The 24,222-nt window shown below is 30.2% G+C and overlaps 5 protein-coding genes across 11 annotated transcripts in view; 2 read left to right on the top strand and 3 right to left on the bottom strand.

The window, feature by feature from the left end:
* SERCA (ATPase sarcoplasmic/endoplasmic reticulum Ca2+ transporting SERCA) overlaps positions 1-49 on the bottom strand; it is a 38,110-nt gene extending 38,061 nt beyond the window's left edge. For both annotated transcript variants that reach the window (XM_035884146.2, XM_035884142.2), the window contains exon 1: positions 1-49. This exon is cut by the window's left edge and continues 259 nt beyond it. The gene's annotated coding sequence lies outside the window, so the exon portion shown is untranslated.
* A 4,109-nt stretch (positions 50-4,158) lies between these two features.
* On the top strand, positions 4,159-11,681 carry LOC118449507 (uncharacterized). 4 transcript variants are annotated; one of them, XR_014981989.1, is made up of 4 exons: positions 4,159-4,611; positions 6,509-6,657; positions 7,073-7,373; positions 8,370-10,217. XR_014981989.1 is itself a non-coding variant. In XM_085656063.1 (4 exons), the coding sequence occupies exons 3-4, from the start codon at positions 9,179-9,181 to the stop codon at positions 11,500-11,502; spliced, it is 306 nt and encodes a 101-aa protein (XP_085512189.1). In that variant the 5' UTR covers positions 6,199-6,657; positions 7,073-7,373; positions 8,370-9,178; the 3' UTR covers positions 11,503-11,681. The 4 variants fall into 4 exon arrangements, 1 of the variants encoding a protein (XP_085512189.1); XM_085656063.1 differs by lacking the exon at positions 4,159-4,611 and adding an exon at positions 11,489-11,681 and having other exon boundaries at positions 6,199-6,657; positions 8,370-9,470; XR_014981990.1 differs by lacking the exon at positions 6,509-6,657.
* Positions 11,682-12,335: 654 nt separating this feature from the next.
* Positions 12,336-15,554, bottom strand: LOC118449499 (pre-piRNA 3'-exonuclease trimmer). 2 transcript variants are annotated; one of them, XM_085655750.1, is made up of 12 exons: positions 15,309-15,554; positions 14,900-15,131; positions 14,490-14,543; positions 14,169-14,373; positions 13,990-14,088; positions 13,600-13,710; positions 13,388-13,487; positions 13,238-13,316; positions 13,054-13,134; positions 12,861-12,949; positions 12,659-12,757; positions 12,336-12,579 (listed from the first exon to the last, which is right to left on the bottom strand). In XM_085655750.1, exons 1-12 carry the CDS (start codon positions 15,434-15,436, stop codon positions 12,510-12,512), a joined length of 1,347 nt encoding a protein of 448 aa, XP_085511876.1. In that variant the 5' UTR covers positions 15,437-15,554; the 3' UTR covers positions 12,336-12,509. The 2 variants fall into 2 exon arrangements, with proteins under 2 accessions (XP_085511876.1, XP_085511875.1); XM_085655749.1 differs by having other exon boundaries at positions 12,337-12,579; positions 14,490-14,774; positions 15,309-15,551.
* Positions 15,555-16,093: 539 nt separating this feature from the next.
* Positions 16,094-19,224, bottom strand: Tmem18 (transmembrane protein 18). Of its 2 annotated transcripts, none has more exons than XM_035884160.2 (6): positions 19,084-19,224; positions 18,487-18,747; positions 17,603-17,720; positions 17,474-17,528; positions 17,316-17,409; positions 16,094-17,167 (listed from the first exon to the last, which is right to left on the bottom strand). In XM_035884160.2, exons 2-6 carry the CDS (start codon positions 18,541-18,543, stop codon positions 17,030-17,032), a joined length of 462 nt encoding a protein of 153 aa, XP_035740053.1. In that variant the 5' UTR covers positions 18,544-18,747; positions 19,084-19,224; the 3' UTR covers positions 16,094-17,029. The 2 variants fall into 2 exon arrangements, with proteins under 2 accessions (XP_035740053.1, XP_035740052.1); XM_035884159.2 differs by having other exon boundaries at positions 18,487-18,802; positions 19,084-19,102.
* Positions 19,225-20,645: 1,421 nt separating this feature from the next.
* On the top strand, positions 20,646-23,384 carry LOC118449537 (retinaldehyde-binding protein 1). Its single transcript, XM_035884243.2, has 5 exons — positions 20,646-21,155; positions 22,145-22,485; positions 22,586-22,714; positions 22,834-23,068; positions 23,234-23,384. The coding sequence occupies exons 1-5, from the start codon at positions 21,032-21,034 to the stop codon at positions 23,266-23,268; spliced, it is 864 nt and encodes a 287-aa protein (XP_035740136.2). The 5' UTR covers positions 20,646-21,031; the 3' UTR covers positions 23,269-23,384.
* The last annotated feature ends 838 nt before the right edge of the window (positions 23,385-24,222 follow it).

The raw sequence follows: 24,222 nt of genomic DNA, 5'->3' as shown, positions 1-24,222 counted from the left end.
CTTACATTTAAGGACAACAAAGAAACATTCAAAGGGCTACGCCTGCGTTGCTGAACGAAACGAAGCGCTGAGAGTCTGCGAAAATCATTTAAATAGTCCATCAACGTCGCTACCTGGCGGCCAGACGTCGAACGAGGAAAAGTCTGGCCGGAAGCCAGTGGTCCCGGACGTTGCAAAAGGGAGGTAGGTTCTTTGCTTCTCTCTTTCTCTCTCTTTCTACCTCTACTTTGCACTTTTTCCATCTAACCTTGCAACTCGCCAAACCCCTCTAAATTGAGTAAACATTCCTTTCTAAGACTCTACTTTAATCTTTTAGGTTAGGTCGGCCCGAACAAACGATAAAAGAAATCATCTTTGTCGCCATTTTTGTTCTTCGATCTCGGTACCGAAAGTGTTCCGCTAGCAAAGCTCTGACGTAAAGTTTATTAAATCTATCTTCAAAAAATGTCATTGTAATTTCGACGATTGCAATGTAAACATGTTAAGTTTCGCGGAAGTATATCATTATAAATTATGAATACATCTGTAGTACGGAAATTAAATGAAAGATTAAAAAATAATTGATCTGTATGATAAACTTTATATTTCCCTTGTTTCGATAACAGAATAGTAAACAATAAAAAAATACTATTACGTATTATCATAATGTATTCCATTATATTATATATTCTTTTTTCTTTTTTCTTTTTTTTTTTTTTTTTTTTTTTTTTTTTATATTATGCCGCTACTGATAAAGTACTCAAACGAATATGTTTACGATGTGACAGGTATCTACACATTCGGCGTAGTCAGTCACGATGCATACGATAAACACACATTTGAGCTGACACGCGCACACGCGAGCAAGCAGAAAGTTACGTTCGCCTACGCTCGAGGCGCCTGCTGTTCCAAGTATAAGCGTGGCAAGAGGTAGAGCAAAAGAAGAGACGGGAAGAGAAGGGAAGACGTAAAACGCACGGTCAACGGCCTGTTCTTTGCGGGAATTCTAAATACATTTAACGTACAAGCCAATGCGTTACCGTTACGGTTCCACTGTCACCAGAAAAGCTCACCGGTGCTTTCGCCTGGTTATCTTTGATAAAGTTAGATGTGCTCGGCTGAATTCACTTTAAAATTTTCTTATACACCCTACGTATCTAAGCTCCCTCAAATCCGAGAAATTTCATTTTTTTTTTTTTTTTCATAATCAAATACATCGATTTAATGTTGAAATTTATATTTTATGACATTATTCTGAATACTAATGTTTTTATATAAATAATGTGCTATTTAATATTTGAAATATTAAAAATGTTTTGTGCGTCCGATAAGAGAACCAGTTAAAATTATTTTTATATATTTTATTTTAGAAAAATTCTATCATATAGATAGATGGTTTTTAATTTATATAGATACATTAAAAATCAACGACACGGTGGTCAGTATACATCTTAAAGAAAAATTCATCGTGTTTGCTATCATGGTTAATGAATAACTCTTTTCATAGTAATTTATCAAACAGAACACGTGTTTAAAAACTTCGAACTCCTTGCAAACGTGAAGTTCAGGAGAAGGTAGTTAAAAATAGAGCTCGAAGCATTATAGCTTTGCCGTGTGCCGGTGCTGGCAGAAGAGAATCCTATGTATTTATGGACGTTTTACGTTTTTATAAATGAACTGCTAAACAGCTTTGATGAAACTGACTGTCAAGAAAAACTATCTTCCATGGTCATCGTCATCTTTCTCAAATAGATAGATCCTCGAACTTCGTCGGGCTTTTCGTTACAATGACAAATATAGAATTGACAGATTCGATGAAAGTAAAAATACATCATAATTATTGTATTAACGAAGGAGCAATAATTCAACTTCATTAATCCTTGCTAAGTAAAATAATCGCCGATGGTGATTATTGTATTCGAAAAGTAATTGAAATTTTTAGTTCGAAATTCTTGTTCCTGAAAATACGTGAAAGCTCGTTGTCAGTGTTGATGGACATATGACGTCGATGGTGTCATGAACATGCTCCGACCCAGCTAACCCTCAACCTAACCAGAATCGAAAACATTAGGTCATGTGTGAAGGATCGTTCGGATAGATATATATTTTCTCCGTATACTGCACATATTTTTAGGTAAGCAGCGAAATAAAACGAAATTAGAACGCTCGCGGCCTTTGTAAGAGCCGACGTCGTCATTAGTCGTTTGAAGGCTCACAGTACGTTACGTATGTTTCAATCCACCGTCATTCTATCCCTGGGAGGCATTATTGTCGCCAGTATCCAGAATAGCAATGTAAACGTGTGTGTGGGCCTCCTCGGCTAATCTCAGCTCGCTTTCATCGGTTATTGAAATTCTAATGGCTAACTGTAACCAGATGTTCTTGGTAATTAATCTTACCAATAATCGTCACAAGATCTACCTAAATCTCTCTCCGTATATCATGCTTGATGTATGTATATTGTACATACGTATGTATATTATTAAAGAATGTTTGGAATTTGTGATTCAACGATGTTAAGACATGTAGTATTCGTAAAATCAAATAGAATATCTCGCGAATCAAAGAATCGTTTACTTTTCATTTCCCTTGAAAATCCTCTGAAAATACTCTAAATCATTTATAAGCGAAGAAAACGTACAAAAAAAAAAAAAAGAAAAAAAAAATAAATAAAGAAAAAACTTCCGAAATAAATATCTGTATACATGCTATACCTACTCCATACAACTCGTAAGCTAAAGGGAAAGCGGAAAGATATTTATATTCTCTGGTAAGACTTTGGACCGTGCACGAAACGGGAGGAATGAAAAAAATGACGCAACGTCATAGCCGTGAATAAGTGACTGTTATGACAGAACAAAATAGGAACTTGAAATCGTCACTGGGAGTCTTCGTTAAACGGGAGTTAGAGTGCACGAGTCTTGTCCTGTAAACGTATGCAAACTCTCTTGAAGTAGTCGAACGCGTATGACAGGGAGTTTAGTCGTACGTTGACAGCTGTTGTATGTGCGCTTTGTACCATCGCCAGCCGGTTTATCTCAAACGGTTTCTGTCTCGAGAGAAGTATAATATTAGATGCGGCATGTAATTCATGTTACACTTCTTCGAGAAAATGAATTTACGATTATTCGAATGATTTTTCTTTCTCAACGTTATCTTGTCGTATCGTCGATCGTTTCTCGATTAATCATACAATTTGTAAAGAATCTTGAAAATAATTGGATGCATTTCTTAACGACAAAGAAGTTATTCACACCACGAGACATAGGTCTTTGCCTTACGCCATGACATACCGGTAGGTCGGGCAGAAAGCCCACCGATGCTGTCTGACGAATTCAAAGATCAAAATCGATTGCAATCCGACCGAAGTGTTCCTATTCCGTATTCTAAACCGGCTGCCTACCCTTCCCCTACCACCTTCCTTTTTAACCACTCACTTAGGCCCCCGTCGCTTCTCCCTGCTCTTAATCTTTTTCAAAGTTAATACAAATCGGTATTACTTATGTAAACTATCTCAAGTAGTGAAGTAACATTGAGCTAATTATAAATTCAGCGCTAGTTGAGTTCGTACGTAGATACGTACGTTCATTACCTACGTATAAGCAGTCAAGTAATTTGCGATGCAGTTGGTCTTAGGAGACCTATGCTACGACGACCTACCTAAAAATATACTTAGGGGGTCCGATCAACGGCCAACTGGGCCAGTGAAGTAATCGTAGCTCAACGTCCCAAATATAGTCCGACATCTCTACATAGCGACTACCGATAGTTGGCATCACGCGTTTATATCCCGATTTGCAGGTGTAACGTGGAGTATAATAACGTCTGTCATCACGATTCTTTAATGACATTTCTGTACCAATGTGTTTTCGTACAGACAAACTCGATAAATGTTATTATCATATATTCGATAAGATATAATTATTATTCGAATTATTTGTAAGAAAATTTAAATAAGAATCCGTTCGTATTAACGATTTTATCCAATCTTCGACAATATACAATATTTTATATAAAATTTCTATCTAACTCGACATTTTCGTAGAAACTATAAACTCTATGAATAATTCTAACACATTTTCAAATAACACCCAACACGATAATTATAATTCTGATTACGAGTATAGATGTCATAAAACATATACAAAAAAAGAAAGATTTCTCCGTCGAAATGTACAAAGATCGATTAGAGAAGCTTAGAACAAATTTCCTTTGGCAAAGTTAACAAATCACGATTCTGTGATAGGCAGAAGCTTGCCATCGATTTCCCACTTGGGATGATGTTCTCTTCTGTAAGAGAACGACACACGACAGGTATTGTCCACGATCTTAAATTATTCAACGTTCTCTAACACCGGCGAGAATCTTTGGCAGGTTTCGAGCGAGTGCGACGTCGAGAAAACGCAGAAAATTCTCATCTATCATGTCGAAACGCGTTACGCGAAAATAGTCGCAAGGATACCGCGAGGTCGGATTTGGTTTTGGCTCTCTGTGGAAGAGTAGAGAGAGCAGACTTTGAGTTTCTTGCGAGAGAATCTCACATACTATTCCTGACAATTTTCCTATCATCTCACGTCATCGAATCTTGGAACATTATGGACGATGACGACGACGAATCGTCGATGATTTTCTGTACGTAGCGTAAAGAGAAGGGGAAAAGAAACTTGTTCCAAATATCCTTTTTTTTTTCTTTCTCTTTCTCTATATATTTTTTCTTCTTTTTTTTTTTTTTTTTTTTTTTTATAAACATTCGTCCATTTACATTTCTTCTTTCTTTCTTTCTTTTTTTTTCTCTTCCGTTTTTCCAAAGATAAACGCATAGAGGGATACGACTGATTCAATCAGAACCAAACTCCAGAGTTCGAAATAACCAAGTTCATCTTACGCGTTCAGTTTCCATTAGGCTATAATTCACAGTGGCACACGTGTTAAAGCACGTGAGTTATGACGTAATGGTACAATGACGCGGTCATCGTAAATTCATTCGCCGGACACTCACACACTGTACTTTATTGCTCTTGCTCTTTGTAACATTTCGTTCTTTTTTTTTCTTTTTTGCTTTTTCTCTTTTTTTATTTTTTTTTTTTTGCTTTTTTTTCTCTTTTTTCTCTTTTTTTTTTTTTGTTTTTTTTTCTTTTTCGTCGAACGTCGGAATGTGCGCTCTCGTTCGAAGTGTAAAGAAAGAAAAAGAAAAGAAAATAAAAAAAGACATGAAAAGAAGAAAAAACGAAACAAAAAAAACAAACAAAAGAACCGATTTTTTCCGATCGATATTAAGATGATGATAGATCATTTAAATTAGTTAATTATTATAGATAATTTTTCTTATAATTATCATGACATTATTATTACTACTTTATATTCAATGATGAACGTGTCATCTCGGCAGTGCCATTAGTTTCTCTTCAGCTCGGTAAAGGGTGTCTATATGTGAAAGACTTACAAAGCGACTCTCACGAGTAATCTAACGGCTACCTAACGAGATAATTTGATATTACTCGATGCTCTCGCGAATATACGGTTTGAGTGGTGAGTTTCAAGATGAAAGACCACGTGCATATGTCTCTATTCTATATGTTATCGATACTTCGAAAAAGTAAGTAATGTTTTAAAGGCAGAACAATGTCGAGAAAAGTTTGGGTCAACGGAATATTTTCTAGGGATCTTTCTATATCTAGGGATGACTATAATCGAATGTTGAACGATCCTGTAAAAAACGGTGATGTAACTCTCTCTCTCTCTCTCCCTGTATTCGAACTCATTTAGAAACTAGTATTTCCTTTCTTCTGGCTGAAAAGATCATCGATGTCACGCGGGATCCTTGAAGCAGGAGCTATTATGGCCGGTCAAGCCTACGCTCTAGGCCAGGGGCTAGGCTAGGCTATTTCCGCTGTTTAGCTTATGGACAAAAATAGTCGTTGAGAGCCGAGTAAATTCGCCTTCGAATTTACTGGGACTTTTAGGTAAGATGACTACTTTCTCATTGATTATCCATCGTATTGAATATCAACATCACTGTATATGTATTTTTAAAGGTAATCATGCGTATAGTCGATTGGAATATCGTTTCTTACGAGATATAAGTATTCAAAGAAACTATCGAAATACCTATAATCCGTGTTTTTTTTTTTTCATAAAAATATCCTCTCTCTTGGGAGAGAGAGAGAGAGAGAGAGAGAGAGAGAGAGAACGAAAAAGTTTTTTTTTAACTTATCCCGTTTATTTGACTAACAGTACCTTGACCAGTCTTCGCATACGTCTTATATACGTCTATATAATTGCGACTGTAAGCAATAAAGAAGTTTGTTTGTATTTGTTACTGGAGCAACATCGGGAGAGTATTTTTTTGGCCAATGAATCGCGGAAGTGCTCACTCGACAATTTATTTGTTCGCTTCTCCATGTGGGATCGTTGTACGAGCTCGTAAATAACATCGGGTGATATTCCCTTTTTCTTTTCTCTCTCTTTTTCTCTCTCACTCTCTCTGTCTCTCTCTCTCTCCTTATTCTTCTTCTTCTCGTCTATATAGAGAAACTACGAAGTCACAAATTCTTAATAAACAGCCGAAAATAATCATCTTTACGATATATGGTTGAAGTAATATTCGTTTCTAAGCTAGATGAAGGAAATTCTGGATCTTTAATCAAAATCTGGGACATTATCGTGTCACGACCCGAGGTACCCATTATTTCAGTAATTGGTACAAACGATTAATTTATTTTCACCTACGCATTCGCGTTATTCTCTGTCAACCGTATTGATAGCACGGTCCGCACGTTGGTAGATACTTTTCGTCTCATGAAACAAAGTTATTTCCACTGTCGCCAACGTGCGACAGGTGCTTTACACTGGCTTTACTACTGATTTCCCGTCAGAATCAACTTTCTTACTTATTTACTCTTAGTCTTCTTTTTTCTTTTTATTGTTTCTTTTCTTTTTCCCTTTTTCCATTTCTTTCTCTTATTTTACTTACTTACATTATCTGATCCAAAGAACGATCCAAGGAATATATAATAATTATCAATATGTTAATAAGTTTTTGTCTAATTCAAATGATTGTCTTTCATGTTTGCATGTATTATTAAAAATCAAGAAAGAATAAGGACAATGAGCAGAAAAGCACAGAATTTGGCAATAGATCTTTAACGAAAATTTGTGCAAAGAGAATTTCGAAACAACGAGAAGACCGAGATATTTTAAATCGTCCACTTGTTGGCAGTAGTTACGTTGCAACAGTGAAATCGTTCGTCTTGAGCTATCCGATGGATAGATAGATTTGCGGCATAATTTTGGCAAGCTTCTAATGGCACTTATAGCTGATTGTCCACACGAGTGACGAGTTTTTGCATTGCTAAAACGGGAAAAAGAATGAAACGAAGAGCGAGTAAGTCGAGGTAAATGGAGAAACAAATAATAATAATAATAATAATAATAATAATAATAATAATAATAATAATACGTGATTGAATTAATTTTAAACATTGTGCATCAATGTCTTCCTGGATTCGATTGAAATTTATGAATTAACTTAATGTGTGAATATTAATGAATTTTAATGAAATTCAAGAAAAAAGATTTCGTTGATTCGATCTTATGAACTTACAATCATTTGGTCTATTGATATCATTATATTCTATCATTATACTCTATTGGTATAAAACTAAATCCTTTTAACATTGGAAAAAAGAAGAAAATGAAAATGTAAAAAGAAAAAAAAAGAAGAAGAAGAAGCAACGAGGATACACACCTCGAAAGCTACTTCACCTGCCATCGGACACCAGTGTGACCAAGCTGACCGTCCAACAGGACGCCTACACAAATTGCTACCACGTTATTTCGAGTGATTTGGCCTTGGGTGGCGGCCAGAGAAAACTTTTGAAATATCGGGGAACGCTGAAGCTCTTTCTCAGCTATCGGGACTCCCAGATATGTATCTATCGAGAGTCCTAGTTAAAAGGAGTGCAACAACTAGTAGATAGATAATGTCTACGTAACATAAATCCAATGTAAAATCAATTCGATCGTTATTCCTTAGGAAAATTATCGATCCTTCTTTAATATCCAAAATCAACCCTGAATCTCGTAAATAAATATGATGATATCTACAAAATCTGTGTATACACACACATGCATATATATATATATATATATATATATATATATATAGTTATATGTATATAGTATATATGTATATATAAATGCTTCAACAAATTTGACCCAAATTTTCGCAGACCTATAATAGTAAATTATATGAATAATTTATAGGTCGAAGAAACTAACTGTTTGTTCTGATATTAAAAGACGTTTATTACTTTGCACTTTTGGCATTAGCCTGTTTGTTCCTAGTCGACTATAAGTGAACTAACGATAACTATACCTTCTATTTACAGTTTTAAAGCGAACTCGATATAATATTGTCACATTGATGTCTACAATATTATTTTATCTTCTTTCTTTTTATTTTATACACATACGCACACACAGAGGGAGAGAGAGAGAAAGAGAGAATATTAAAAATATAATAAGAAAAGGTGTGGTGTCGATCCCTCTTGTGCTTACAATATCGAGAATAATAAAAGCATGCTTTAGTGTGCCAAAACACTCAACAAAGTTATGATATATATCGTTACGTGCCGACTAACTACTAAGAGTCAACAATGTAAGGAAGTACATTGCTAAGGAATCTGCGATAGAAGATACTTCGAGATATTGTCGATCTTTCTAAAATAAAATAATTTTCTATTTCTCGCCGTTCGTAGATTAGACAAAGATGAAAATTAATAAAAAGATTAATTGGAAGATACTTCGAGATATTGTCGTTCTTTCGAAAATAAAATAATTTCTTATTTCTCGCCGTTCGTAGATTAGACGAAGATGAAAATTAATAAAGAGATTAATTGTAAAACGAATAAAATGGAGAATTTCTTTCTTCAAATTTTTTACCCCAAATTCTTAATAACTTTGGATCTTCAGGGAAATTTCCAAAGGAATTTTCGTCTCGGTCGTGACGTCACAAACGTATTATTATTTGGCACGGTTAAAACGTGACGTCGCAGCTCGATGAAAGGCCGAACATCGAGAAAAAGAGAGAGAGAGAGAGAGAGAGAGAGAGAGAGAGATACAAAAAGAAAGAGAGAAAAAGAGAGAGACAGAGAGAAATAGAAAAAGAGAAAAAGAGAAAGAGAGAGAGAAAAAAAATATGATAGATGGACGTGCGTGGCGATCGACGTGTCAGAGTAGGAGGGATAATTGGATTTTTCAAAAGAACGTCTCTTTGGCAAGCCGAGAGCACTTCCTCGGCTCGAGACAAGCTTTGGCCGAGTTTGAGAAGCGTCGAGCTCGAGAACGAGTCATAATAATAACGTCTCATGCAAGGATTCCGCCGCTTGTGATTCCTATCTTAAATTTAAATAGAATAGTAGTGGTGGTGCCTGTTGGTGGTGCTGATGCTGTTGCTATTCCTACTGCTACTGCTGTTGGTGGTGATAGTGGTAGAAGTGATATTAGTAATAGTAATAGTAATAGTAGTAGTAGTAGTATTGATAGTAATAGTAAGATTACGAGTAGTAGTAATAATACTAGTATAGTAGTAGTAGTAATAGTAGTAGCAGTAGTAGTAGTAGTAGCAGCAGTAGTAGTAGTAATAGTAATAGTACTAGCAGTAGTAGTAGTAATAGTAGTAGTAGTAATAGTAATAGTAGTAGTAATAATGACGGTAGTGGCGGGTCATCGAGTAAAAGGTTAACCGCAAAATAAGATTACGAACTTGCAACTGGAGTTGAACTGAGCGTACATACATATGTATATACTTATATAAATGCTTGATATCTAATCGATTCTTTTCCTTTCTTTTCTCTTTTCCTTTCTGATTTCTTTTTTCTTGTTTTCTTTCTTTTTTTTATTGATCTTCTTTTATTAGTCTTCTTTTATTAATACAGTTCAAGTTCTCTCTCATGACATTTTTTAGTATAGAAATAATTAGTGGAACGAATTTGTTTTTCGCAAAATGATATTTCAAATAATGTTACTTCGTAACAATTGGCAGACTAAACGAATATACTTTTAGACTGCCAACTAAGGAATCATTAATTTATTTGACATTAGACGAATAGTTAATGCGATTACGATTTGGTCGACTAAGTATTCGAATTAGATTCGAGAACATTGACGGATCGTTTGAAAAATTATTACATTATAAATTATACATTATGTAATAAATAATTATAATTATATGAAGAATGAGGTACCGTTGTATTACTTATTAAAATTTACGTTATTTCTTTTCTTTTTTTCTTCATTCTCTCTCTCTCTCTCTCTCTCTCTCTCTCTCACTCTCTCTCTTTCTTTTTCTATTTTTTTAATAATAAATCCGAACTACACGTATATTTCAGAAATCATCGTTGAAATTTTCCTTATGCTCGCACGAATATATATTTACTTATTTTCGTTTATATCAAATTCAACATATTCCGTTTTTTTTTTCTTTTTTTTTTCGATAATTCGAGAGGACTTTGCAAAAGCTACAAAGATGGGAACGATACAATGTGCGGCTGGAATACTGCCAGTACCAACGAAAATCTGACGCTTCTAACGTATGATATTCTGTTATGCTCGTGGCTGATGCGAGCAATGTATAATACAAAAATATATATAAGAAAATGCATTGTACTCGCGAAAATAGATACTTAATGTGTCACAAAGAGATAAATTATAGTTGTATAATTTCAGAACTATGATGTTCTTAAACACATTTTCAAACTCCTTCATTGTAATAATCTTTCCCTTTTATTCTTATTTTTTTCGTCCTATTATTAGAAGATATAAAATAAATATATGCGATTATAAAAATAAGAAAATAAAAAAAAGAACCAAATGTGACAATACATGATCTTAACATCTATGAATTAATTATAACAAAAATAGAAGATCGTTCTTGATCATTGAAGATACTGACTGAAATAATAAATCCTGATCCAAAGATGTTATGATTAGGTACATCCAACTATCATAACGATTAGATGTGTAGATAAAACTGATTTACCTTGTAAACATTTTTCCGTTCCTAGCTATTTCCATGAATCGCAGAATATATCCGTTAAAATGAAAGATTTCAATCGAATATACTAAAAAATATCGAGGACTGGTATGGGCTCTATTGTTATCCGATTGACCAATAATAATTTGCGTCGATGTTAGGTCGCTTACCTCTGCTAAAGATATTTATAGAGACAAACTAACGATGTTTCAACGACAAGAAATATAATCATCATTTTTCATTTTGATAATATTAAAATGAAAGAAAAAAAAAAAAAAAAAAAAAAAAAGAAAAAAAGAAAAACATATTATTTTAAATATCTGTATGCATGTGACAGATATTACTTTTCTTTCTTCTCCTGGTATCACTTTTACAGCTGCTTACTTTAACTTTCTTTTATATTTATTACCAATCAAACGATAATCATTTTCTCGTAAACGGGCTCAAAGAATCGTAAGTTTCTCAAAATTCCAGGTCACCGTAGTTAAAACGTACGAAGAAGATATCACGTGCAACAAAGTAACAATTCGTAAATGCAACGACGAGTAGACGCGACTGCCCTTGGAGAGGATCCAAAATAGGTCTGCCACCTTGCTTCGAAACAGCTCCATACTAAAATATCAATTGCGTATTTAATACCTAATTATGTTTCTCTTCGATGCGCAAGACGGAATAAAATGAATTCGTAAGTAATACATAATACGTGTAAGCGAAGACATTGTTATCTTAAAAAAAAAAAAAAAAAAAAAAAAAAAAAAAAGATGAATTTTAAGCTCGTCTATGAATTTTCTTACCGTTAAACCCATCAATTAAATTCTTTTTAATGTCTATGAACCTGAATTTTTTTTATGTACGGAATCAACAAAAAAAAAATTGTATCTAAAATTTGAAAAATATTATTAAAAATTATTTAATAAAATTTTATTAATCACAATAATTTTTGCTCTAAGCATTTTTCAAAATAATTAAGATTTTAAACGTTAAAAATGTATATAGTGCACATTTCGATTTCTTGTAACGCGGATTTTATTATTAACATGGCGCCATCTAGCAACGAGTTTTTAGCTTTAACTTTTAATAGGCTTTGTTGATACATGATATGTAGAAATGCTAAAGTCAGCGTAAACTTTCATTATCATTTATCGATAAATTAATTAATTTTAAAAGATTATAGAGATATATATATATATATATATATATATATATATATAATAAAAAATATCTGTAATTCGAAAACATACGTGTTTTATTAGTCACTGATCAAATTAGTTACACCCATAAATACATGCATACATATATTATATATATATGTGTACATATATATATAAAATCTTATAAAACTACGTATTTTAAAAATGATTCTATATAGCACGAATTCAAATTTTAAAATCAATCGTGACAGATACGTGTGTTTTGTTAAGTATCTAATAATAAAATAGTTTTATTTATATAAAACTATTTATTAAAAATCTCTATATTATTATAGAGATCTCTATTAAAGAGATTTTGATATAGAACGATGAAACATCCAAGCTACAATTCCGCCGGATAAGAACGCGCTACCACTGTAATAAATATTTTTATGAATAATAAAATTAAATATCCATCTTTATAATTAATAACCAATATAATATATGTACTTACAAAATAAGGTACCTTATCGATGGAGAATGTTTTATGGGATTGTAAGGAACAATATATAATTCTTTGTTGTTTCGAAAATGATTTAAAATATCACGTGCACTATAAAAAAAAAGTTTGGAAAAAATGATATTGAACAATTATAAAATATGTGGTTAATTTAATTTTACGTAATAAAACTTTCGTTAAATGTAGATTCACCAACCTCCCATGACTCGCAACAGCTATGAAAGTACGATTACGCTTGAAAGGTTTTATATTAAAAGATCCAAAGGGAGCTAATTTCTTCGATATCTACATTTTTAGAAATTTAGAATTAAAAGATTTGGAATTAAAAAATTTTGAAGAATTATCTTATTCCATAATGTCTTAAATTAATTCAGTAAGATTTGGTGTACCTGATTTATATCAACATCGATTGGTGTTTTTACAAACAGTAATTGTGGTTTTTCTGTTTCTGGATCCTCACCATCTAGTTTCTAAGAAATTCATAACATTCGTTTTCTCATTAAACAGTTGTATTATTAAATATAATTTAAACAGAACAATTTTTTAATTTCAATTCAAAAAATATATTCTTACCAAATAAAAATTGGAATTATGTGGTAAATTTATGTAATTCATGAACTCTTTTATACCATACACTATACTGCATGGAAATCTAAAAATGATAGTAAAAAATTGTTGTTTAAAAACCATAAAGATAAGTTTCTTCTAATGCAATACACTTACGTTTTTTCTCCCTTTGAAATACTATATATATATGCCATTTTAATAAATATATATGCAGTTAAATATGAATCAAATCCTGCATCATGAGATTTATACACATCTGAAATAAATGATTATATTAAATAATAAATCTATGTCAAAATAAATTAATCAAAACGAACACTGATAGAAATAATTTTATAACTTTATCATAAAATTATTATGTAAATTACCTTTCATGCTGTAACCTGTTTCTATAGTTATTGATTTAGATATATGATTAGATCCTTTGCCTTCGCTAAAGAAGTAATAAAGAGAACCAAGTGTATGTGAAAGACACAAATCTGAAAAAGAACATTTTTATTAAGAATTAAATAATAATAATAATAATAATAGTAATAATAATATAATAATAATAATAATAATAATAATAATAATAATAATAATAATATAATAATAATAATAATAATAATAATAATAATAATAATAATAATATAATAATAATTATAATAATAATAATAATAATAATAATATTATTATTATTATTGTTATTATTATTATAGTTAAAATAATGAGGTTAGAGAAAAAAGGGCACTCCTATAGCAAATAATAAAAATGATTACCTTCTCTATTGTTATCTTTTAGCTGGTAACTTAAACATCTAGTATCAAAAATTTTAGGAAATAGTTTATGTATTTCAGTCTTGAACTCTTTATAGTTTTCTAGAATATAAAACATCTATATAATATTATTTAATAAAACATGATATTTAAGTTCTTAAAATAAAAATAAGTTCTTTTACTTGGTAAAGATTTATAAAATAATTTGTACATATACATCAGATCGAGTAAAGGATTATGTCCAACAATAGGTTTCTGTAGGTCTACCAAGAAATTAAATACTTTTGTAAATCCTTCATATGAATCCAACAAGGCTTCATCTAAGTTCTGTTCTTCTTCTTTTTCTAATATCTTTCGTACCTCCAATGTTACCATAAATATTGTTACCTACAAAAAAAAAGAAGAGAAAAAGAAAAAAAATAACTTTACAAATACATATGTATTTATGAAGATTAATAAATTATATTTTTTATTACTATTATTATAAAAATTGTTAGATGTACCTCTTTATCATTATTTGTTGTCCAGATTACTGGAAAACGATCTCTTAATACTTTCTGCAAAAAGTACTGTATATTATAAGAACTTGTATAAAGTTTTAAAACATCATCATTTTTATTATTATTTTCTAACCATTTAGCTACTTTATCAATGGCCCTTTTAATTTCATTATCATTTTTATATAACATATTATTTTCAACGTTTTTTAATAGCACATCATTTTCCAAATATTGTTTCAATATAACTTTTTCAGTTTTGTTAAGATATGAAATACCATTATAAATTACCTATACAAAGGAAAATTCCTATTATTCACTATATATATTTTATGCATTATTCATATATGACATTTATATAATTAATATATAAAAGATTATGTGTGATAAAAGATTTATATTTAGAAATAACATACCTTGTTAAAGTCGAAACAATAAGAAGATAAAAACTCTATTGCTCCAACCTGACATAAGAATCGTCTATTCTTTGTCGGAATAGACATGGGAAAAAGATAAAAATTGAAAGTTGCAGTCTTATATTTATCAGATTCCAATATTGTGACAGCGGTAATACCAAATTGAATAATTATAAATGATTCAGTAGTTTTTCGTAAATATTCATATTGCTCTTCAATAGTATTGAAATAACTGTGATAAATAGATGACATTATCAATAACTGTTGACTTAAATGATTATTCATAATAATTAAAATAATAATAATTGTTAATAAAAAGTTCCAATCTTATTACTAATATATACTTAATAGATGTAGATTATTTATTAATACTTTAATTAGTTGAATAGTTTTATAAATATCAATTAACCTTGAATTTATATCATCACTGCTCAAACCAGTAAATTCTGAATCAAAAGCAATAAAATCTGCTTCTTTTAAATCTTCCTTTACCATTGGTAATAGTTTCTCGAAATTTTTTTTTGTGACTTCGACCATGATAATAGCTTATTTATAATAATTATATTTATAAAAAATTAATACCAAGAAAGCTTCGTTTACCAGACGAAACCGAAGAAATTATAATTCTTACTAGTAACGTATATTACTTCAGCGACAAAATAACGAGTGTGGACAAAATAAGAACTACAAGTAAGATAGGAAAATATTGTTTCCATGAAATATTTCCCTATAATCAAGCTCTAATCAATCGAATTAGTGTGTAAAAGAAATGTTTGTATATAATAAAAAAATTTTGTATATAATAAAAAAACATTTGATAAAAGCAAGAAAAATATCATGTCAGATTATACTCCTCCGATGATAAACTAAATTGAAAAGTTCTTTACAACTTAATTGAATATTTATCGGGCGAAATACAAAAATAAAATTGAGCATTTCTCTGGATATATTTTGTTCTCTTTTATAATGTTAATGTTATGTAAATTATTTAATAAGTAAAGAAAGATTGAGAAAAAGAGATAATTTAGTAATTGTTTTAATATATTTATTTATTTACTAATATTATTATTATTATTATTATTATTATTATTATTAGCATTCATATTACGACGAAAAAAGTCGTATTGATTATACGAAATCTTAAAAATGCCGTAACTCTTGTTACGAGATACATGTATCTATTTATGCTAACAAGATTTCTTTTTATTGATTAAGCGATTATACAATATGGAAAAATCATCTAAAATTATACAAATAAACATTTCATCACTATCTAATATAGTTTGTTTAATATTTAACGTGGATAAAATAATGAATTTTAATTTATATTAATATACAAATCAAAAAAGCCAAAACAATTATCAGATTTTCATTTTTCATTATCTGATTTATATTGAAATAAATGTTTGAATTTTTTGATTTCAAAAGCATTTATTCACACATTCGTAAAGCATACGTACATTTTAACATGATTTCTCACACACAGGTACACAAAATGCACACATACTTTATTACATAATTTGTAATAATCTAATTATGCCTTTACTTTTAGACTTGCATATTTTTGCATTAAAAGCGATATTTTGGTTGCTGTAATAAGTACATGATTTTGCATTAAGAACACTTTGTCTTATTATTAACATTTTATGATAAATTAATTGATAAGAAAAAGGGGAGAAAGCTGTAGGAATGTACTTTAATATAAAATAATGTTATTAGTTTGGATCAACCTACAAACTGAGACTTTTAATATTATTTAAGTTTTATCGTAATCTGCAATTCTGCTGTTACGTACTTGATTTACTTTTCACTTGTATAGTATGTTTCTTTTTAATATATTCAAATTATTCTTCCACAATACTGAAAGTCTGAAAATACAAGTCATCATTATATTGACTATTGAGGCAATATCAATATAAATTGCAATCCCAATTAATTGGCAATAACTAAGAAAGAATTACATCTCCAGGGCACTTTTCATATTTAAAGGATTACATGAAAATGCAGAGTTCTATCTATTTTTAAGTCTATCACTTATTTCTATCTTCTTTTTTTTTTTTTTGCCTTATAATGATGCTTAATGCATATACTTATAATCATATTTCATTGCTTGACTAGATGTTGTCGGTTTTATTCTTGTTTCTGTCGATTTGCATTATCATTTGCATTTGACAAATCACCATTGGATTGCCGATTTTTTGCCTGTTGTCTCAACTGTGCTCTTTTTAAACTTGTCATTAATTGACTGGATTGATATAGCCAACTGGCCTACAACATTATAACAATTTAAAAGAATAAATATGTAGAGCTGGTTATTCGACATTGATAAAACTATTTTGGGAATCAAGAGTAAATACCTTTAAGATAGTAAAGTAAAAATTATTGGTAAAAAGGAAAAATTATTGATTTCACTTACCACCATGATCATGCAATTCATCAAAATAGGTGTAGAGAAAACTATTGATATAAATAATCCTTTAGAATCAAAGTACTGTTGCCTTGAGAAAACCCTATAAGAATATATAATATGAAACACAAATGATGTCTTATCACAGTTAACAATTCAATGCTTACATCCAATTTGTTGCAGCCACTTCATTGATGGTTTCAGTAAAGTAAACAAGAAGTACTAAAAGCATGACCAATAGTAACAACATTGACACAGATATATGTATATAAATGAAGACTATACTATCTACTCACATAATACAAGGAATAAAATGATTTGAAAATTAGCATGATTTCGTGTCATCAGAGCTGTCATTGTAACAGCAATATGAAAAGTTAATAACAAAGCCAGCCATGGATCTCTCCAATCGATCTGTAATATAAACAGTTGTCGATATAAAAGTGTATACGTATTGACAAAGTACATTTTTATTCAATAAATTGATAATTAATAAAAAGAAAATAGGTTGAAACAATTACCACAAGTATAAAAATGTTAACATTAAAGTATTATGAAATTACTGGAATATGATTCGTTCATGAATTTTCTAATATTTTTAATGAGCATAAAAAATTATTAACAGAATAAAGCAAAAGGGATAAAAGAAAAGAAGACATTCATGTAAAAATAAGATATATTTCAAATTAAAACGGTCGTGATATCAGAGTCGGTTTATATATATATATATATATATATATATATATATATATATATATATTAATAATTAATGCCTTCTTGTTAGACAACGAAAGACAATAGAATTATAATAAATTATATTGATGGGTGAATTACGACATATTAATGCACACCTATAATCAAACTGATCGTAAAACATTACGACTATTGGAAAATTGAGAAAATACGTTGACAATAAGTGTAACGATCGATAAAAATAATGATAACGATGATAAGAATTATAAAAATGGTGACGACGATGACGATGACGATTGGGGGAAAAAGAAAATATCAAGAAGTTAAAGGGTGGGAGAGTAATAAGAGAATTTATAAAGTAAACATTAACGTGATCGCCTTTCGCTTTCGAGAAGCGCGAATGCGAGAGAGAGAGAGGGGGGGAGAGAGGGAGGGAGGAAGAGGGAGAGAGAAAATAACGAGTGAAAGTGGATACAAATAAACTTACGCTCTTTAAAAATGGCCAGATTCCGTCGATCATGTCTGTGGCTATGGGATCTGACATCGTTTTTCACGGATTATTTGTACCGCAAAGAAGAGAAAGGCGCACATTCGCAAAATTACACGTTTATCCTCCACCTCCTTCTCCTCCTATTCGACTATTACCTCCTCCTTCTCCTCCTCTCCCTTTTCCGCCTCTGCCCCTACTTCTTCTTTCTCTTTTTTTTGCTATCCCCTAACACCCGTTCAAACCATCCAAATGTATGTGCTATGCACAGAAAAGACGGACGGATTATGTGTACTTACGAATAAATGACTTAACGCTAAATGCACATTGAGAGAGAGAGAGAGAGAGAGAGAGAGAGAGAGAGAGAGAGAGAGAGAGAGAGAGAGAGAGAGAGAGAGAGAGAGAGAGAGAGAGAGAGAGAGAGAGAGAGAGAGAGAGAGAGAGAGAGAGAGAGAGAGGCAGATAAACACGAACGTTTTAAAAAGAGGTAAAAAAAAAGGATATACTGATCAATTCAATAATGGAGGAAGTAAGAACGTTTTTCTTTACGTATATAATCGGTATGAATCGCAAAAATGAGGATAAAATAACGCTTACATTACTGACGTCGCCTGTATTGGCTATGAGCCTACGACGATGGCACGCGATAGGAGGACACGCATACTCTTTTTTACTTATACTATCGGAGCACTTCGGTAATCTTCGAGAAACCTCGGTGATCGTCAACAACAGTCGTTAAATTTCCCGCCGGACATACACTGTCCTCCTACGGTTATTATACGAACTATATTGACTTATCGGTATTACAGTTAACGTTGTAATCAATTACATTGTCAGCTAAATACAACGTGATATATCGTGATATATCCTCTATATATCTCATTCCTCGTTAGAAAGAGATAAAAATTGAAAGAATTCAGATCTTGTTTTATATATAAACTTTTATAACATGTTATTACAACACATCACTGCTTTCTGTTAAAAATATCTTTGATAAAATAAATGGAATTGGAATATGAGCACGATACGATTGAGGATTTAAATGAATGAGGCGTCGTACCGCGATACTATCCAGTGAGACGTATAATTCGAATGTTTTTGTTTTTTTTTCTGTTTTTTTCTTTCCTTTTTTTCTTCTCTTTTTTTCTTTACTTTTCTTTTTCTTTTTTTTTTTACAAGTTTCATGTTTACTCTAATATAGTCTTTCATTCCTTTTTTTTTTATTATCTACAAACAAAATGAATAATTATAAATGCATTATTTTAAATATCACGCATAATAAAGACCAATAAAGTATAATTTTTTTACGAAGCTAATAATACTTATCATTAATTATCTTTCAAACATTGAAAATTGAATTCAGTTTTTGTCCTATTAATTGTTATCATTTAATACTATATATGTATCTTTATATAAATTCGTGTACTTTGTATCCATTGATTCATTTCTTTTCATTATCCTATTACTCATTTGATTTGCACTATATGAAATAAAAAAAAAAAAAAAAAAAAAAAAAAGAAAGAAAGATAAAGAGATAATACACACATATATATATATATATATGTATATGTATATATTTGTACACATATATATATATATATGTATATGTATATATTTGTGTATAAATTCAAAGTTCTATAGATTTTTTTATTATCTAAGAAATGCATCTGTAATCATTTTTAATTATTCATATTTAAATACGAATTTAAAAATAACCAAACAAATTGAACGGTTAAAAATCGATAAATATTATTCAGACTCTTTCATTGTTTTCTTTCATTCATTAACGTACAAATAAAAATAAAAGATCGTCTGAGAACTTTATTTGAATTGATCAATGAAAAGCGTTCAATATCATTTTTAACGTCATATTTCTCAATGTCTTACAAGAAGAAGGCTGATTGAAGAAACAAAGAAATGACAGAGAGAGAGAGAGAGAAAGAGAGAAAGAGAGTAAAAGAGACAAAAAGAAAGAGACGTATCTTATAAAAAATAAGAGTAAAGTTTAGTCGAGTTTTTTATATTTATTTTCATATATGATGATTAAAATTTATACAAAGACAATAATGATAATAATGACATGATCCCATTATATTATAAATGAAGAAGGAGAAAGAAGAATGAAAATCAGTCATCAATGTTTGGAGCCGTCGGTAAGAATTAATAATGTGAAAAACATTAACAATAATCACGAGTAATGATGTCGCATCAAATCGTAAGTTTGTCGTTTGGACTTTGAACGGTCAAAGATTATATCATGTTGGTGGACACAAGAAGAGGCTTCCTTCTCCTCATGTAAAGATATATCGAGCCAGATATATCGTGCTCGTTCTTGCGTGAGGTGTGTTCTTTCCCATTTCTTCTACAATCTATTAAGGGATATTGATATCGTCGAAATTTTGTGGCTCGATAGAAAAGAGGGAAAGAGAGAGAGAGAGAGAGAGAGAGAGAGAGAGAGAGAGAGAGAGAGAGAGAGAGAGAAAGAAAATAACAAAGAGTTCGTCGATTGTTTTTATTTCGAAGAGAAAGAAAAGACACTTGAAGAATGTCCTTCGAATTAGAAGAATGCCCTATCGATTCGGATACCAAAGCTCTCGCAGTAAAAGAACTCAGAGAAACCGAGGAAAATGTGAAAGATGGTATCGAGACTTTGAGAAAGTATATCGAAGGTGAAATATATTTTAATTCTTCATTTTTCATTTTTAATTTTTCATTCTTAGTTTTATATTCATGTATGAATTAACAATTATTAATATTTGGAAATATGATTAAAACATAAGGTATCTTTGTTTTAAAAATAGAATCTATTAAAAGATTCGTTATTGTATACAATTCGTTCGGGCATAAATATTTACTCAATCCGTGATCTTAAACGAAATCGAATAGTAGAAAACAAATGTTTTCACATGGTCCACATATCAAAGATTAAAACAGGCAACACTTGATACGTTCGGAAATGAGGGGATCACAAATGTCCGAGATAAGAGCGTTATCATTGTATTTTTTTTTTCTCGTCTTATTATAACTCGGATCGTACTTGTAAGATATTTTTTTTATTATAAGAAATTTTTCGATTCTTCCTAAAGGAAAATATTTATCAGAAAGGACACGATTATGAAAATGATCATGTGGATTAATAAAAATTTTTTTCTAATTAATATCTATATATAACATAGAAAAACAGAATTTTTTTTGTACTATCTAGCATTATGATAAGACAATTAATTAATCTTTAATCGATGATCTTGATGTAGAAAACTGATAAAAGTTGGTTGATTTGTTTGATGAGATCGATTTTTAAACATCAGGATTTATTGACAATTAAAGGTATAAGAGCATATTATATGTCCAATACTCAAGCAATATGATAGTGTTATTATTATAAAATTAAATATAGTTTATCAATTTTATAGAATTGTATTTTTTGTTTTTTTTTTTGTTTTTTTATTATCGTTTCTTTTCTTGAATTCATTTGATAACGGACGAAGCTAATTTTTTTTTTGAAAATTTCCTCTAATCAAATTGACCGGGGTAATTTACAAACGGTTAAGGAAACATTTTCAATCACGCAATGCTATTTTACATCCTCTGTAATTGAAGCATAGCCAAGCGTAGTCGTTTCTTTTGATTCTTACAAAATTTCAATTCTTATTCTCAGAGGATAAAAAATTATACTTTAGAACGGATGACGAATTCCTTATAATCTTTCTTCGACCATGTAAATTTTATCCACAAAGTGCTTACGAATTGATAAAGAGAATCGCTGACTTTAAACAAAAGCAAGCTGCTCTTTTGGACAATTTAATACCTTCCGATGAAAAGAAATCTTTTCTCGAGTACAATGTTGTCAATGTGCTCAAAAATAGAGATGAAAAAAGACGAAGGGTATTGATACTTAATATCAACAAATATTGGGATCCTTCGAAAGTGAGTGCCGATCAATTATTTCGATTGCTTTATGTCATCCATGAGGCTGCTATGTTTGAACCTGAAACACAAGTATGATCACGGTCATTTATATTTTTTCTTTCTTTGTTTTCTATTTTTTGTCATTTGTTTCTCAATAAACTAGAATAATAAAATTTCGTTCTTTCTACAGGTACGCGGTTCCATCGTAATAATGGATTTCGATGGTCTCTCGATGAAACAAGTGATGGGTTTGACACCATCTTTTAATATAAGACTTCTAACTTTTATACAAGATGCCTTACCGTTTCGATTGAAGGAGGTTAGAATATAATCATGAATAATTCAAATAGATACGTCGTTTTTGTAACGTTATTATTCAGCCGTTTGTAAATTTTTTGGAAAAATTAATAACAATTTGCGTCATTATTAATGTCTTAGATTCATATTGTAAAACAGCCGTTTCTCTTCAATATGGTCTGGCAAATGTTTAAACCGTTCGTTCGTGAAAAATTAAAAAAACGTATATTTTTCCATGGCACGAAAATGTCCTCATTGCATAATTACATTGCCTCTAGTCATTTACCCAAAAATTATGGTGGTGAATTACCTGAAATCGATTATACCAGTGCCGATTGGTATCCGACAATTCTTCAATACGAAGATAGAATAAAAGGTAATAACTTTATTAACTAAACGTGAAAATAAAATGTGTTTTCATTTATGTATATAAATCACGATGTTTATCACTATAGGATGAGTATATTCATAAACCATTTTCTAATCAATTTTATTTAAAATTTTTCTTCGATTAATTATGTTTTTACATTTTATTTTTCAGAATGGAATTCATATGGGTATCGCAAAAATGAATAATCTCGATCTCCTATAGGGTATTTGTTTTCTTTTTCTCAAACAAAATCAAGTCTGGAATATTTTTTTTTATTAATCGTTGTTAATTAAAAAATAAATGTTAAAGATTATATATTTCACTCTGAATTTTATTCGAATTGCATATTTTATATTTTATATTTTATATTTTATATATATGACATATTTATTTAATCAAGTTCTTTTTTTTTTTTTAATACTTTCTCAGTGTGCGTATATATATATATATATATATATATATATATGTATGTACGTATGCATTTTATTAAACGTAATCGCCTCGCAAATTTATTAATTAGATTTACCTAATATATAAATATTATTGCATATGTATATGTACATATTATATACATATACACATATACATGTATATATAGGTTCTATACATATATAGTTCAAGCATAATTCGTTATCGTAGAAAATCTATACTGATTTATATATAATATATAATATATATTTTTACCAATATTGAAACATATTTTATTTTATAGATCTATTTTAGGACATTCTATTATATAAATCTCCAATTGTTGTATGATGAATAAATGCTCTATGAACTTTATCATGACTTGCACTTTTTCTACGATGTATAATAAGGTGCATGAACTGTCCTTTTGACTTGCAAATTAATGGAAATAATCAACAAAGTTACATTTTAATTTAAAATATAACGAATTATGAAAGATAGTACTTTCACTTTTAAAAGAAATAAAATTATGAAAATAAATATATTTTGTTTCTGGACAAAAGATGAAATTCGGGCGAATGTTATTCTCATGAATGACAATTTATTTGCGATTGAACGACAGAGTCCGCATCTGTGGTTCTTTAAATAAATAAAAAACGAAAAAAAGAAAAAAGAATACGAATTTCTATTACCGATTATTATCATGAGATATATTTCATAGATATGGCTTCTATAGAAACAAATATAGAGAC

Source organism: Vespa mandarinia, chromosome 3 (assembly GCF_050613455.1).
Source record: "Vespa mandarinia isolate Hongniang chromosome 3, ASM5061345v1, whole genome shotgun sequence".
Taxonomy (NCBI): Eukaryota; Metazoa; Arthropoda; class Insecta; order Hymenoptera; family Vespidae; genus Vespa; species Vespa mandarinia.
The sequence above is the reverse complement of the archived record's forward strand: the minus strand, read 5'-3'. Positions and strand labels throughout refer to the sequence as shown.